This window comes from Macrotis lagotis, chromosome 6 (genome assembly GCF_037893015.1).
Source record: "Macrotis lagotis isolate mMagLag1 chromosome 6, bilby.v1.9.chrom.fasta, whole genome shotgun sequence".
NCBI lineage: Eukaryota > Metazoa > Chordata > Mammalia > Peramelemorphia > Peramelidae > Macrotis > Macrotis lagotis.
In genome coordinates, this window is record NC_133663.1 from 181,289,708 (window position 1) to 181,303,761 (window position 14,054).

The following is a 14,054-nucleotide window of genomic DNA, read 5'->3' on the forward strand; positions in this document are numbered from 1 at the left end:
TACATTCATACACAGATATATGATTATACACATACATATATATGTAGAATGAATATTCATAGATAAGTAGATAGATACACACACATAGATATACTTTTCTTTTTAGTCCATGAGAGCCAGTGTAGTATCAAATTCAAATAGAAACATCCCTGTGGTCTGCATAATGACTTAGAAAACTACAATTTAACATTATGTTGTATTTTAATTCATTTTGTTAAACATTTCTCAATTCATTTTGATTTGGTTTGGGTCACTCCCAGTGAATTTTGCAACTGCTTTCAAAAGTCTCATCTTTGATGCTTCTAGTTCAGTGTATAAAATGCTGTTTTTGAAGTCCAGAGGATGAGCTCAGATCTTACCTTTTCAGTATGAGCTATATAACCTTGGGCAAATCATTTAACCCGAATCTCAGGCTCCTTAGACTTATTTCCTAAATTACTGAAGTCTCGCTCTCTGCCTCTTTGTTATAGGTACTTTGGTGAAACGGGCAAAATTCTGATCCTTGATATATAAAACTGTAAATTGTAACTTGTGTTTATAAAACTGTGGCTTTGGAAATTGTGGATTTTTTGGTGCTTTCTGTTCTTTAACAAAAGAAAACAATCAGGATTCAGCAGTTCTGGAACTGTAGCTAAATCTAATTATGTAAAGGGGGGGAAACCCATTCAGAAAACAGTAAAATCTTTAAAGATTTTTTTTTTTTGCTAGTTCTACTTGTGGAAAAATCAGGAAAGCAGGGAAAGGAGGAAGAATTCAAAAGACCTATGAATAAAATTTAGATAAATTGTAGGAAACTTAAAGCTCTAGTCTTGGGTTCCAAGAGACTGATAATTTCAGGTTTCCTTGTATGGCTTACTTGGCAGACTTATAAATAAGGGAATAAAGGGGGACTAGATGGGAAATGTTTTTTCTTAATTCATTTGGTCCATCTTTTTTAATGAAAGACTTATGGGGATGGAAAGAGGAATTAACTCACTCTGTTTATTATTGGGACAGAATTGGTGTCAACTGAAGACTTAAACAATAATTGCATTTTGTGAGTATTGTGAGGGTGTGGGAAAGCTAAAAGGTGACCTGGCATTTCTGATATGGGGAGGAACAGAATGAATCTGTGATTTCTTTCTTATAGCGAACTCAGTTGAGGAAAATATCCTCTACCAATGGAAGTTGGGACCTTCTTCTGGCATCTAGGTGGATAATATCCATTGATCATTCTGTGCAATTGGAAATCTTAGAGAATTGACTATAACTCTTAAGAGGTTATATGACTTGCACATAATTAGTATTTCAGAGGTAGGATTTGGACCCTAGATCTTCTGAGTTTTGAGAGACCCCCCCTCCCCCCACTATACACGTCTAGCTCTTTCTTAAACTTTTTCTTCTAAATTAGTCATATGTTAAATTTATTTGAATTCATAAAGGTGTTCAGGATGATTATAGCTAAATTAATGTTTCATCAATAGTCTCTGAAATTGTAGCTCTATCTCATTTTTGTAGCTATTATCTGCATTACATTATCTCTAGATTATAAAAATCAAGTGAGTAAGAAATAAACTTGGAAGAGAGTCTAAAAATATAAACCTTTTCTAGAAGAAAGCCTTTTGCCAGCTTTCTGCCTTCAGTTGAACTTGTGAAAACTCCTTTTAATTTTTTCAGCAAATGAGTTAATTGTAGTGCGTAGTGTTTTTGGCAGAGAGCTAAGAAAATGTGGCATATGTTTGCAAAGTTCCTTTTTTTAGCTTCAATTTGTGATGTCTCTGTTTCCCAGCTGACACTCTCTGAACTTGTGGCCAAGGTCTTTTGACTGTGCAACTACAAAGAACTTTATAACAGGAAATTTATCAAGCAAGACCAATTAAGAAAGTTTCAGAAGGGTTAACTGATTTTAAAATGCCACTTAAATTAGATTAAAATAAATTGAATACCCTATATTTGGCACAGCAGTTGTTCTCTACTACTTAGAATAATTAGCATCTAAACAAGTTTTAGAAATATATTTGGAAAAGCTTTTCAAAATGGGGTATAATGAATACCTAGCTTAACAGTAAAACATAACTAATAAAATTTATTTGTATTTATTTGAAATGGCTGGCATGCCCTTTGAAATGTTGAGTAAATAAGACAGCATCATCATAATCTAGCATTTTTATAGTGTTTATTACGTAGTAGACTCTATGTTAAACACTGTACAATTATTTCACTTGATCCTTATAACAATCCTGGGGGGGGCAAGAGCTAATATTATCCCCATTTTACAGATGAGGAAAACTGAGACAAACAGGTTAAATGACTTGCCCAGGGATACATATTGAATTTGAACTCGGGTATTCTGCCTCCAAGGTTTTTTTGTTTTTAAGATGACTGCTTGGGAATATGGGAGGGAAGTTTCAGATTTTTCTATTTTCTGCTCTTTTCAAATTGTCACCCAAAATGTCTAATGGCTGAAAGTAAAGTTTTCAAAAACTATACTTCAATTTTACATGAAAAATAATTGTTTCTATAAATATATGGGGATTCTCAGAATTTTTAAAGTCTGTGTTAAAAGTGTCAAGCATTGTAATATGACAACAATATGTTGAAAAAACTTTAAGGAAAATATTAATAATCTAAAAGCTGTTAGAATTTTAAAATAACTTTCTGAAAGTTTTTGATTATTTATGGAGATTGTTCTTATATGTCTGCGCACCCTCTACACTAAAATTAGAAATTACCTTTCTGTAGTAATGATAATGTATTTTTTCCTTTAGTTTTAGAGAGATCATTTTCACTACACGAAGTACACTCAGTAAAGAACATGGAGAATATTTTTCAGCTGGTGAGAAATGTTACACCCTCTTTAACTACTAAAAAGCATAAAGGTCAAGATGGAAGAATAGGCATAGTTGGAGGCTGCCAAGAGTAAGTTGAAATGTTTTAAATTACTTTTAGGGTCATGTGGTAATAATTTTTAATCTCCAAATATATTATTAAAATACTTAGTTATGGAGAGGTACCTATGGTGTAGTGAATTACTGGATTAGGGATCAGTTCAGGATTATTGACCTGGTTTTCCTTATGCTTTTAACTTTCTGTATAACCTTGGACAAGTCCCCTTTTTTTTTTTTTTTGATACACTTCCCTTTTCTTATTTGTAGTGCAGGGATTGGGATGGATCAGAAGTATCAGATTAAAAAAAATACAGTACAACATAGATAATGTTAATTTGTGGTTTTGTAAGTCAATAGATGATTCCCCAGGGATTAGTTTCTGGTTTTTTGAGTTTGGCATCACTAGCTTAGGTGACCTATGGATCCCTCTAACTCTCAGATTGATGATTTTTTAAGGTCTTCAGTCTTTATTTAAAAATTTGTTGTCAGCTCCACCATAATGAATTGATGAATTTGTTAAGAGTCATATGTAGGAGTGCCTGCTCATAAGCAGGCACAAACATCTGTGTGATTTTGGTTAAGTTACTTTGCTTCTTTTTGCCACTATTAGAAGGAAATGGCAAATTGTTTCAGTATGTTTGCCAAGGAAACCCATGGACAGAGGTCCACAAGTTCTTGAAGAGTCAAACATGACTGAACAGCATCAGCAACAACTAACATTTTAAGGACATTTAAGAGTTCTTGGGAAGAACTGAACTTAGTTTTTTCTTTCCAAATAGTCAATTTTCATGTGACGTGTGAGTTTAGTCTTGAAAATAGTCCAGCAGTTTTCATTGTCACCAAAAGATCACCAAAGACTAACGGGAAAATCATCTTTTCTTTCCATGCTACTTTAAAAAAAAATACTTATTTTCAAACAAAAATCTACTTTCATCTTTTCCTCTACTACTTTAGAAAAGAAGAACAAAACCCCTGTTAGAAATATGTATGGTTTAGGGAACCATTTTTGTTGCCAAGAGCCATTTGGATATTTATTTGGCTATATTTGGTCAAATGTTTAATTAATTCACCCCAAAAAGCTACTAGATTTATTGAATTTTGAGTCCCTGCTTTCAGTTGCCTTGGCAGTGCTGGATCAATGCAGCCTATGGGCCAAAGGTTCCCCAGCCTGGTTTAGCAAAACAAATTGTAGCATTGACCATGTCCAAAGAAATTATGTTTCACTGTATGTATCTCACTTCTCTATTACAAGGTGGATTACATGTTTTATCACAAGTCCTCTGGAATTGTGGTTGGTCCTTATGTTGATCAAATTTCCTCACTCATTCAAAATGAGTCTCTACAGTATTGTTACTATTGAAGTTATTCTGCTTCTTCTGTTCACTTTGGTCATCATCAGTTTCTCTGAAAGCACTCCCTCATCATTTCTTCCAGGCCTATTGTATTTTAACACATTTAAATATGATTGCATAGCTATTTTTCAGTAGAAGGGGACCACTTCCATTTCCAAGTCTTTGCCATACCAAAACAGTTAGTATATTATTAGTCACAGGGACTCTTTCCATTTTTCTTTGGCCTCTAGGTTATAGACCTAGTGTTAATATCACTGAATCAAAGGATATGCACAGTTTAACAATTTGGGGGGCATAGTTCCAAATGCTTTCCAGTAGTTCACAGGTCCAACAAATAATGCATTAATGTATCTGTTTTCTCACAACCCTCTAGCATTTATCATTTTCCATTATTGTCAACTTTGTCAATCTGATGAGTATGTTTGTACCTTAGAGTTGTTTTAATTGAAATTTTTTTTATCGGTAATGATCTAAGGCATTTTTTCATATGGTTATTGATAGCCTGGATTTTCATATACTTTGACCATTTTTCAATTGAAGAATAGTTCTAATTTTTATAAATATGAATCAGTTCTTTATATATCCCATAAAGGAGACCTCTCATGCTCCATTTAGAGTATACTCTCTCTACCTTTTGAATGCCACTTTTTCTTAGAGGTTTTTTTTTTATTAAATTTTATTTTTTCCAATTGACAAAATCAAATTTATCTCCCTCTCACTACTATCTCTCTGCCATCAAAAACAAAGGGGAAAAAAAGTCTTTGTAACAAAAATGAATAGACAAGTAAGGTAAATTTCTACACTGAACATACACATACACACACATATATATATGTATATATATATATATATATACATATATTTTAAAAGATATCATTATACTTAGTCTATCATGCATAGCATGCTTTTGTTATCATTGATCCCTTGAAAGCTTCAGTTTCTTTTTACAATGCTATTTTTATTGTACAAGTTTCACTGAAACTCTCAAGAGGCCTACACATTAATAACCTTAATAAAATGGAAGCTATTTTTTCAGTGTTTGTTCTGAATAAACTACATTTAGTTCTATACTTTGATCACTATTTTTGTGAATTTGGTCATTGACTATTTTGGAAACTCAGCGTGTGTGTGTGTGTGTGTGTGTCTGTGTCTCTGTGTCTGTCTGTGTCTGTTACTGGTGAGTAACTGCTTACTTGTATATTTAATAGACACTGAGGAAATATCTATTGAATGAAAGATCACAGAAAAACATTCTTAGTTTAAATATAGTATGATTGAAATTTTAAAATGATCCAAGTAAGTCTTTTAATTGCCTTATTGAAAAATAGCATAATATAATAGAGAGATGAGCAGTTTTAGAGGGTGAAAGATATAGGTTCTTCTTCAGACATATTTTAGTTTCTGAGACCAGGGACAAATTACTTATTTTGACACTGTTTCAGGAACTTTCTAAGACTGTACATTACAGAGTAGTTGTATCTCTGCATTGAGGGAATTTCTGTACCATGAGTTCCTTGAGCTAATGAAATCACAAATCAAGGGGGTCATACCTTTTCCTTTCTCAAAATTTTTAATAAATCAAACATTTGATCACTATCTTTTTTATTTTTTTTGCAAGGCAATGGGGATAAAGTGACTTGCTCAAGGTCACACAGCTAGGTAATTAATTATTAAGTATCTGAGGTTGCATTTGAACTCAGGTCCTCCTGACTCTAGGGTTGGTGTTCTATTTATTGCACCACCTAGCTGCCCCTTGATCACTATCTTAACACAGAATTTTCAAATAACCTTGAATTTTTCAATTAGGCAGAAGAACATAGAATTATGAAAAATTTTGACTGTTAACTAACTTCATGAGAACATTTTGATAATAATTGACATTCATGTTGCTAATTTTCAGTTGTGTCTGACTTTGCTTGTTTCCTTGTTAAACATAAAGGAATGGTTTGCCATTTCTTTCTACAGCTCATTTTATAGATGAGGAAACTGAGGCAAGAAGGTTAAGTCATTTGCTCAGGGTCTGAACCCAGATAAGTCGTCTTCCTGCTTCTAGATTGGATACACTATCCACTGTACCACCTACTAAGTGACATTTATACAGTGATTTAAGATTTGAAAATATATCATTTGATCTATCCTGGTAGATATGGTATAATTTATGCAAATTTTAGATAAGCTAATAGCATAAAGAAAAGTGAATCGAAGTTGTTGTTCCTCATATATTTGGTATTAAGACTTTTTTGTTTATACTTATATTTTTATGGATGAGCCTTAAGTGGAGGTTTTTGCTAATTGATTTAATTTTGCATTTCATATGGTCTCTAGTATGCCTAAATGAATTTTGGAGATGCCTGAGGAATCTTATAAGATTTCTGAGTTTAAACATTTAATATCTTTTTTTTTTTAGGTACACAGGAGCTCCATACTTTGCAGCAATTTCGGCCCTCAAAGTGGTATGTTTATTTAAATTTCTTAACTGCATGTCTATATAAGAATTTGAATGAAGAAATCTGAATAAAGCATTTGTTTTTTGATGGAGTACTGAACATTAGTTTTGTTTGATGTGTTTTCAGTTGGTAAAATTATTTTGTAAACTTCTTGTTATCTTTTTGTTTTATATCAATTTCCATGTATATCCTTCCCCTATCTAGAGGGTTATTGCTTATAACAAAGAATTTTTAGGAGGGGGGTGTAGCATGTGTAAAAGAGTGGACCACTCTTCAATTATTGGTCTCTCCTTGATTCCATATGTAATCTTTTTTATCCTAAGATTATGAACAATATAGGGGTGTGTTTTGATACTGTCTTATTAATATACTTGCAATCTTTTTCATGAAGCCTTCTCCCAAGTTTATTAAACATTATTTTTTGAATAAACTAGAGAAATCTTCTTTCCTAATACATGTTATTATTTCTTCTCTATATAATAGATCCCTTAATCTTCTATGATTTAAAAAAATTAAAGTTATTGAATATAGTATTTATTAATTAATCAGTAATAAGAAAGACAAAATTATTTACAGTAGTTTGGTTGCATGAAAGATTTCAGCCAATCAGTCACCTCAAATCCTCACAATTTCAGGAAATAACTTCTCCACTTTTAGAAACATTCAGCTCACTCACCATACTCATTAGTCTCTTAAGAATTTCCTTTATTATTTCTCATCAATATTAAGTTAATTTATTTCCCAAGAGAATGAATTTGAAAGTCTTTTTCATTCTATTTAGCCATCTCAGTAATAATCTCTCCAGGTTGTACTATTAATAGTACAACTACTACTAATTGTGCACATAGAATTTTTTTATTCATATATTAAATTGTCAGTTCCCACAAGAAAAAAGCATCTTCTCTGCTTCTTTCTGCCTTTTTCAGAATTTATCTCTGATTTTCTAATGGATTAAAGTTAAAAACACTTTTCCTGGTGCCATTGGGAGAAGTATTGTAAAATACTCTATAAAGAGGAATGATGGTTTCAACTATAACTTATTACCCTTTTCTCAATATTCCATTTGACTATTAAAGCTACAGTAACACTATTTTTGGTCCTTGTGGAATACCTTATTGCAGGAGCTGTTAAACATTTTTTTGTGCTATGGATCCATTTACAGAAAAATGCTTTTAGATGCATAAAATATTTTTAAAAGAATAAAATAAAAGGGATCGCTAAAGAAATCAGTTTACGTTGAAACATGATTATAAAAATATGAAAAATAACCAAATTCACAGACTTCGGGTTAAATTACTCTACCCTGGTGGAATAAATGTTAGAAGCGGGAAAAGAGGGAAACAACTAACAAAGAAAAAATATTTCAACTGAATCTGACAAAGTATGCCTTATTCCATAAATATAATTGTCACACCTCTCTACAAAGAGAGGAGATAGAGGTGTATTAACTATTCTTCAAAGTCAAGTTTCTTGGTTTGTAATTGCACAGCCCTCAAATTTTTGCTTTTGTTCTTTCACTTTACATTTTTAGCATTTAAAAAGCCCTTTAAGGTTTGTATAGCACTTTACAAATATCACATTTTCTATTTCCATTAACCCTGAGATGGGGTGCTATTATTATTCTTACTTTACAGATGAGGAAACTGAGGTAGACAGAACAAATGACTTTCTTGAGTCAAAAATCCAGTTGTATTTGGTTCAGGATTTGAACATAAATCCTCCTGACTCCAGATCCAGATCCACACTGTCTTATTAGAATGTTTATCTTCTTCTAATTATTTCCAGGGTGCTGATCTGTCCCATGTATTCTGTACCAAAGATGCAGCTCCTGTGATTAAGGCATATAGTCCAGAGTTGATTGTTCATCCTGTTCTGTAAGTATTTCTGTTTGGATTCACTTAAAGAAACTTTTCCTTTGAATTTTAGGAAATTTTTTCTCATTAATAAATTAAAAAATAATTATTGTATGATGTAAGTTACTGTACCAATTGTTATGGGAAGATGTGAGAAAATAAGCAGGTAGGGAACAACTAGGAGGCACCAAGATAGAGTACTAGACCAAGTTTCCTGAGTTCAAATCTGGCTTCAGACACTAGCTGTGTGACCAGAGACAAGTTCCTTAACCCTGTTAGCCTCGGTTTCATCTGTAAAATGAACTAGAGAAGGAAATGGAAAACCACTCTAGTATCTTTGTCATGAAAACCTCAACTGGGGTCATGAAGAGTTGGACACACCAGAACAACGACAAACTAGACAAACAGAATGAAAATCAGATGTTATTTTTATCCTCTAAGAGCTTACCATCTTAACTTTAGAGGAAACAAAATACCAGACACCAGAACTACCATTTGAATAATGGTTGAAGGTTGGAAAGAACTGTTACATATGTTATCTCATTTGATTTAAGTAACACAGGTGGATCAATAACCTATTGTTTCTTATAGAATGTGGTAATTCCATAAGAATGACAACATTTAATATGTTGAATATGGTACTGACACCACCACTGACAAGCTTAAATTCTATCCAACTACCATAGTACCTGCTTCTTTATTGCTCACATTTAAACTTTGAGTAGTTTATCAGTGTTCTTTGTGGTCCTGGAAATCCAGAGTATGTCACCTTAACTAGACTATGGAAGGAAAAATTAGTTTATGAATACTTTTTCATTGTTTGTTTCCCAGCTTCTGCCATGTCACTAAGAGATAAGTCCAGCCTATATTCCTGTGACTTCATTGGCATGAATAGCTCTCTACAAGTTGAAGACTGTGCCTTCCCTGAAACTTAAAATATTAGAGAGTTGCCAAGAGCACTGAAATATTAAGTGACTTACTAAGGTTCATAGATCTTCCTAGCACCATGGCCAGCTCCATAGCCTTTTTTTTTTTTTTTTTTTTTGGTCTTTTGCTTCTCATGCACCTCAGAAAGTAGAGGAAAAAAATAAGAGAAGGGAAGATAGAGGTGAACTGTTAATTTAATGAATTTAAAACCTAGTCAACCCCTGGAATGCTCACTTCTGCTGAACTTTGGAATAACTCAGTTATTTACTACATTTATATGTAATATATAGATATAGATATTGTTTATATAGGGGTAGGGTAGAGCACCTTCTAGCCCCTACCCATGAACTTACCTACCCTCTTCCTGGGGAGATAGATATGTTTTACATCTCAATAGAATGTAAGCTTCCTGATGATTGGGACTTAGCATCACCATGAATTAGCATAATGCTTTGGACACAGTAGGTATTAATAAATTGACTTGAACTTAAGAATATTTTTAGAACAACAAAGCAGCTTATTGGTAAAGTACAAATTCTAGGACTATTCTTAGTCATTATAATTTTATTTTAAATTCTAAAACAGGTAAATATATTTTGTAATCATCAAGATTTGGGATTGCCTTTGTTTTTAGAATGCAGGAAATGGGATTCTGGAAGCTATTCATGTCAAAATTGGTCCATTACCATCTCAGGATGATGCTTGACTAATCGGTCCTTTATTGCTCAGACTAGAAATATAGCAAATAGTACATAGATGAATATAACTTTTGGATCTAACCTGTGGTTTGCAGAAATTGGGAACCAGGTGCTTTAGCTTTTCACTATTAATTCTTCTACTTAATTTTTTCCTTTGGACAAAATTAACTTGTTTTCCCTGACTCATACCTCATCATCATGTCTGTATGTGATGGACAACTTGTGGTGAAATAACATTTATTAAACATAAGTAATGAGAGGTAACCACCTCTCCAGAAGATCAGAAGACATTTCATTATAAGGCCAATGTTATTTGAGGTGGGAAAGCTAGAAACTTACATGTTATATTTGGTCACAAAGTTAGAACTGGGAATGTCAGTGACACCTTTAAAAAAGTTAGAGAACATGTAGTTAAAGAAAAATTTGTGGTGAAAAGAAATCTATCCTGTGATTTAAAAATTAGGAATTTACTTTATATATACACAATATTTGATGGGTCCAGCTAGGTGGTTCAGTGGTGGCACAGTGGATAGGGCCTGGAATTGAGAAGACCTGAGTTCAAAACTTAATAGCTACATTACCTTTAATCCTATTTTAATCCTATTTGCCAGATTTTCCTCATTTGTAAAATGATCTGGAGAAGAAATGGCAAACTACTCCATATTTTTGCAAAGAATGGATCATGAAGAATTGAACTCAACTGAAACAGCTTGGCAACAAAAGGGGAAATATAGTCTCCTTAAATGCAGCTTTCACTCTTGAGCCCCATCTAGGTGCTTCCCATTGATTCAATATCACAATAATACCAATGACTCAAATATGAAAGAAACACTAAAGGAGAAAACAAAGACAAGACTAATCTCAACATTCACTCAATAGAAGGCTAGAGCAAGAATAATCAACATATTAATAGTCCAGCCATAATTTGGGTCACACTCTACTGGGAAGAATTGGACATATACAGAAACGTAGTAATGAAGCCCACTTTTAGGAAAGCCATTTGTCTGGGACAATTTATGACTAGACTATAGACCTCCTTAGGACATTTTAGTCTCCATGAATCACTTGCTAGGCAAAATTCCTTGTTTGATAACTGCTCCCTTTCTAATCTTGAAGCTTCTCTCTTCTCCTCTCAGACCACTGAAGATTTTTTAAGTATCCATCCATCCTTGGCAGAATGCTGAGAAAATTATCTCTGTATGTATGTCTGTGTGTGTCTGTGTTCTCTGAAAAAATATCAGATACAGAACTTGTTTTCAAAGGAAATTTGTTATTTTTAGTCTTAATTTAATAGGCCCCTTCAAGAAATGATTTTCAGGAGCAGCTAGATGTCACAATGGATAGAACACTGGCCCTGGAGTCAGAAAGACCTGAGTTCAAATTCAGCCTCAGACACTTAATAATTACCTGTGTGAACTTGGGCAAGTCACTTAACCCCATTGCCAGACAAAAACAAAAAGAAAGAAATGATTTTCACATAATAAAGATTGTATGTGAAATTCTAAATTTGTTACCTGCAGCATGATTTTTAAAAAATTTTTATTAAAGATATTATTTGAGTTTTACAGTTTTCCCCCAATCTTGCTTCCCTCCCCCACCCCCACCCCGCAGATAGCACTCCATCAGTCTTTACTTTGTTTCCAGACTTCCGGCCAAGATGGCGGAGAGAAGACAGGCACAGTTCTAAAGTCTCCTGATCTCTTCCCCATCTATCACATGAAACAAACCTCTTAAAAGAAATCCGAACCAGGAAACCCAGAAAGAAAAGCCAGGAGAGGAAAATCTACCTCAGGATTTGTCTCCCGCAGCAGCCTTGGCTGAGTACCAGCAGGTGAGTCTGAGCTCCCAGGGAAGATCAGCCAGACCAACAGCTGAATTGGAACCGGGAGTCTGAGGGCCCGAGAGCCGGACCTGCTGGATCAGCGTTGGGGCTGGACGAAGGGGGCTTGGGTCCGCGAGGAAGCAGAGGCGCTGGTGTTGGGGCTGTCCCCCTGGAGCTTGGGGAAGGGGCTACGGGGAGAGGTCTGGTGCAGGAGAACTGCAGACACCATCCCTGGGCTCCTCAGGTCTGAGAAACTCTGAGCCCACGCCTCCATTGCACAGAGGCCTCCTCCCAAACAAATGCAAATTATTTCTGCCTCAGGCCCCGGTGTGTGAGCCAAAGAACCAGCCCAGCTGAGGAATCACCTCAGGCCAGGGTAAAGCCCACCATTGATTGAAGGCAAAAGAATTCAATAGCTCCAATTCCCTCCCTCAAGCAAAGGGAGAAGGCCTCTCAACCAAGGTCACAGACACCCCAGAGAGGGCAACCAGCACCTCCTACTGGCCAGCCGAGAAACTGCACTCAATAAAGCCTTTAGAGATCCCAAGCCCAGGTGAACCAGCCCCACCCAACTCAAGGTCTTAGAATAATGAAGAAGGGTCAGTGGAAAGGTGGATCCATAGAAAAATTCCTGGAAGGGAAAGACCCCAACCCAGAGAGACCTGGAACCTCTGAGGAGAATACAATCTGGTCTCCAGCACAGAAAGACTTCCTTGAAGAAATAAGGAGTTTAAAATTCAACTGGAAAATTTGGGGGAGACAATTAATACCTTGCAACAAGAAAACAAAACCTTAGAAAGTAGGATTGGACAATTACAAAATGAGAACAATTCTCTCAGATCCTCAAATGAGCAAATGCAAAAAAATTAATTCTCTCAAAACCTCAATTGGTCAAATGGAAAGCTCTTTCAAAAGCATGATTTTTTAAAATACATATAATAAATTCAACATGGTACTTTAGAAACTGTTTTGCTTGGTTTGTTTCCCTTTGAATTTTCATTTCTTTTCTGTGAATTTTAAGGATGCTTTAATGATTCTATTTTCTTTTCAACATTACTATTTTTTTCTTAAATCCCTCACATCAAATTAAAATGGGGAAAAAATGGACAACCTTTGAAACAAATAAGCATAAGCAAGCAAAAAAAAGTCTACACATTTTCTCTTCCAGAAACGTTTGTTTTATTTAGCCACTTAGAATGTGGCTAGCTAGAATGCTTATTCTTCTGTCCTTTGGAGTTAGTCATCATTAAAATCAGAGATTTTAAGCCCCTCCAGTGTGTTTTTATTCTGATTCTGTTTTCTTTACTTTGTATCAGTTCATAAAAGTATTCCTGTGTTTTCCAGATAACAACCCTTTTGTTCCTTTAGGTGCAATAATTTTCCATTATATTCACATGCCATAATTTGTTCAGTTATTCCCCATGAAATAAGTACCCTTTTAGTTTATAGTTCTTTGCTACAACCAAAAAACCTGCTACAAATATTTTTTGCTGCAGAGGCATTTGCCCATTTAATTGTTATTCTTATTTTAACAGTATCAATTTTATACAAAAATTTTTCAGTTTTATTCATACAAATTGACCATTTTATTTTCTTTAATCTCTTCTATCCCTTTACTAATCACGAATTCTTCTCGTATGCAAAGTTGTTAAAAGTATTTTTTTCTTCTCTAGTTTATGAGATGATTTTTCATGTTTAGATTATGTATCCATTTAAAGCTTATTTTGGCATATGGTATGAGATCTTGATCTAAATCTATTTTCTGCCAGACTCTTTCCTCTCTTTTTAAGCTATTTAGGTCAACAGAAGCACTCCTGAGAGATTTCCCTTTGTTCAGTTTATAGATGTCACTTAAATTTTCCCCATATCCCTTTCTTTTCCTCCCTGATTTATCATAATTAATACAGAATATTTTTAAATAAAAAGAGGAAGAAGAGAAAAAAAGAATCAGTAAAAAACCAGTCAATATGCCAAAAAGTTGAAAATTTATTCAATGTTCCATACCTATGGACTTCTGCACTCTGCAAAAGAAAATGGGAGTTATCATCTCACATCTTTTTGGCTACATTCTTTCTAATTTTGCAATAT

At 34.1% G+C, this 14,054-nt stretch overlaps 1 protein-coding gene across 1 annotated transcript in view; it reads left to right on the plus strand.

Moving 5' to 3' along the window:
- The first annotated feature begins 2,228 nt into the window (after positions 1–2,228).
- LOC141491273 (ATP-dependent (S)-NAD(P)H-hydrate dehydratase-like) overlaps positions 2,229–14,054 on the plus strand; it is a 57,468-nt gene continuing 45,642 nt past the window's right edge. The window contains exons 1-3 of the mRNA XM_074192033.1: positions 2,229–2,898; positions 6,627–6,672; positions 8,452–8,540. Of these exons, the coding sequence (XP_074048134.1) occupies positions 2,795–2,898; positions 6,627–6,672; positions 8,452–8,540 (239 nt within the window). The 5' untranslated portion in view covers positions 2,229–2,794. The remainder of the gene's footprint in view (positions 2,899–6,626; positions 6,673–8,451; positions 8,541–14,054) is intronic.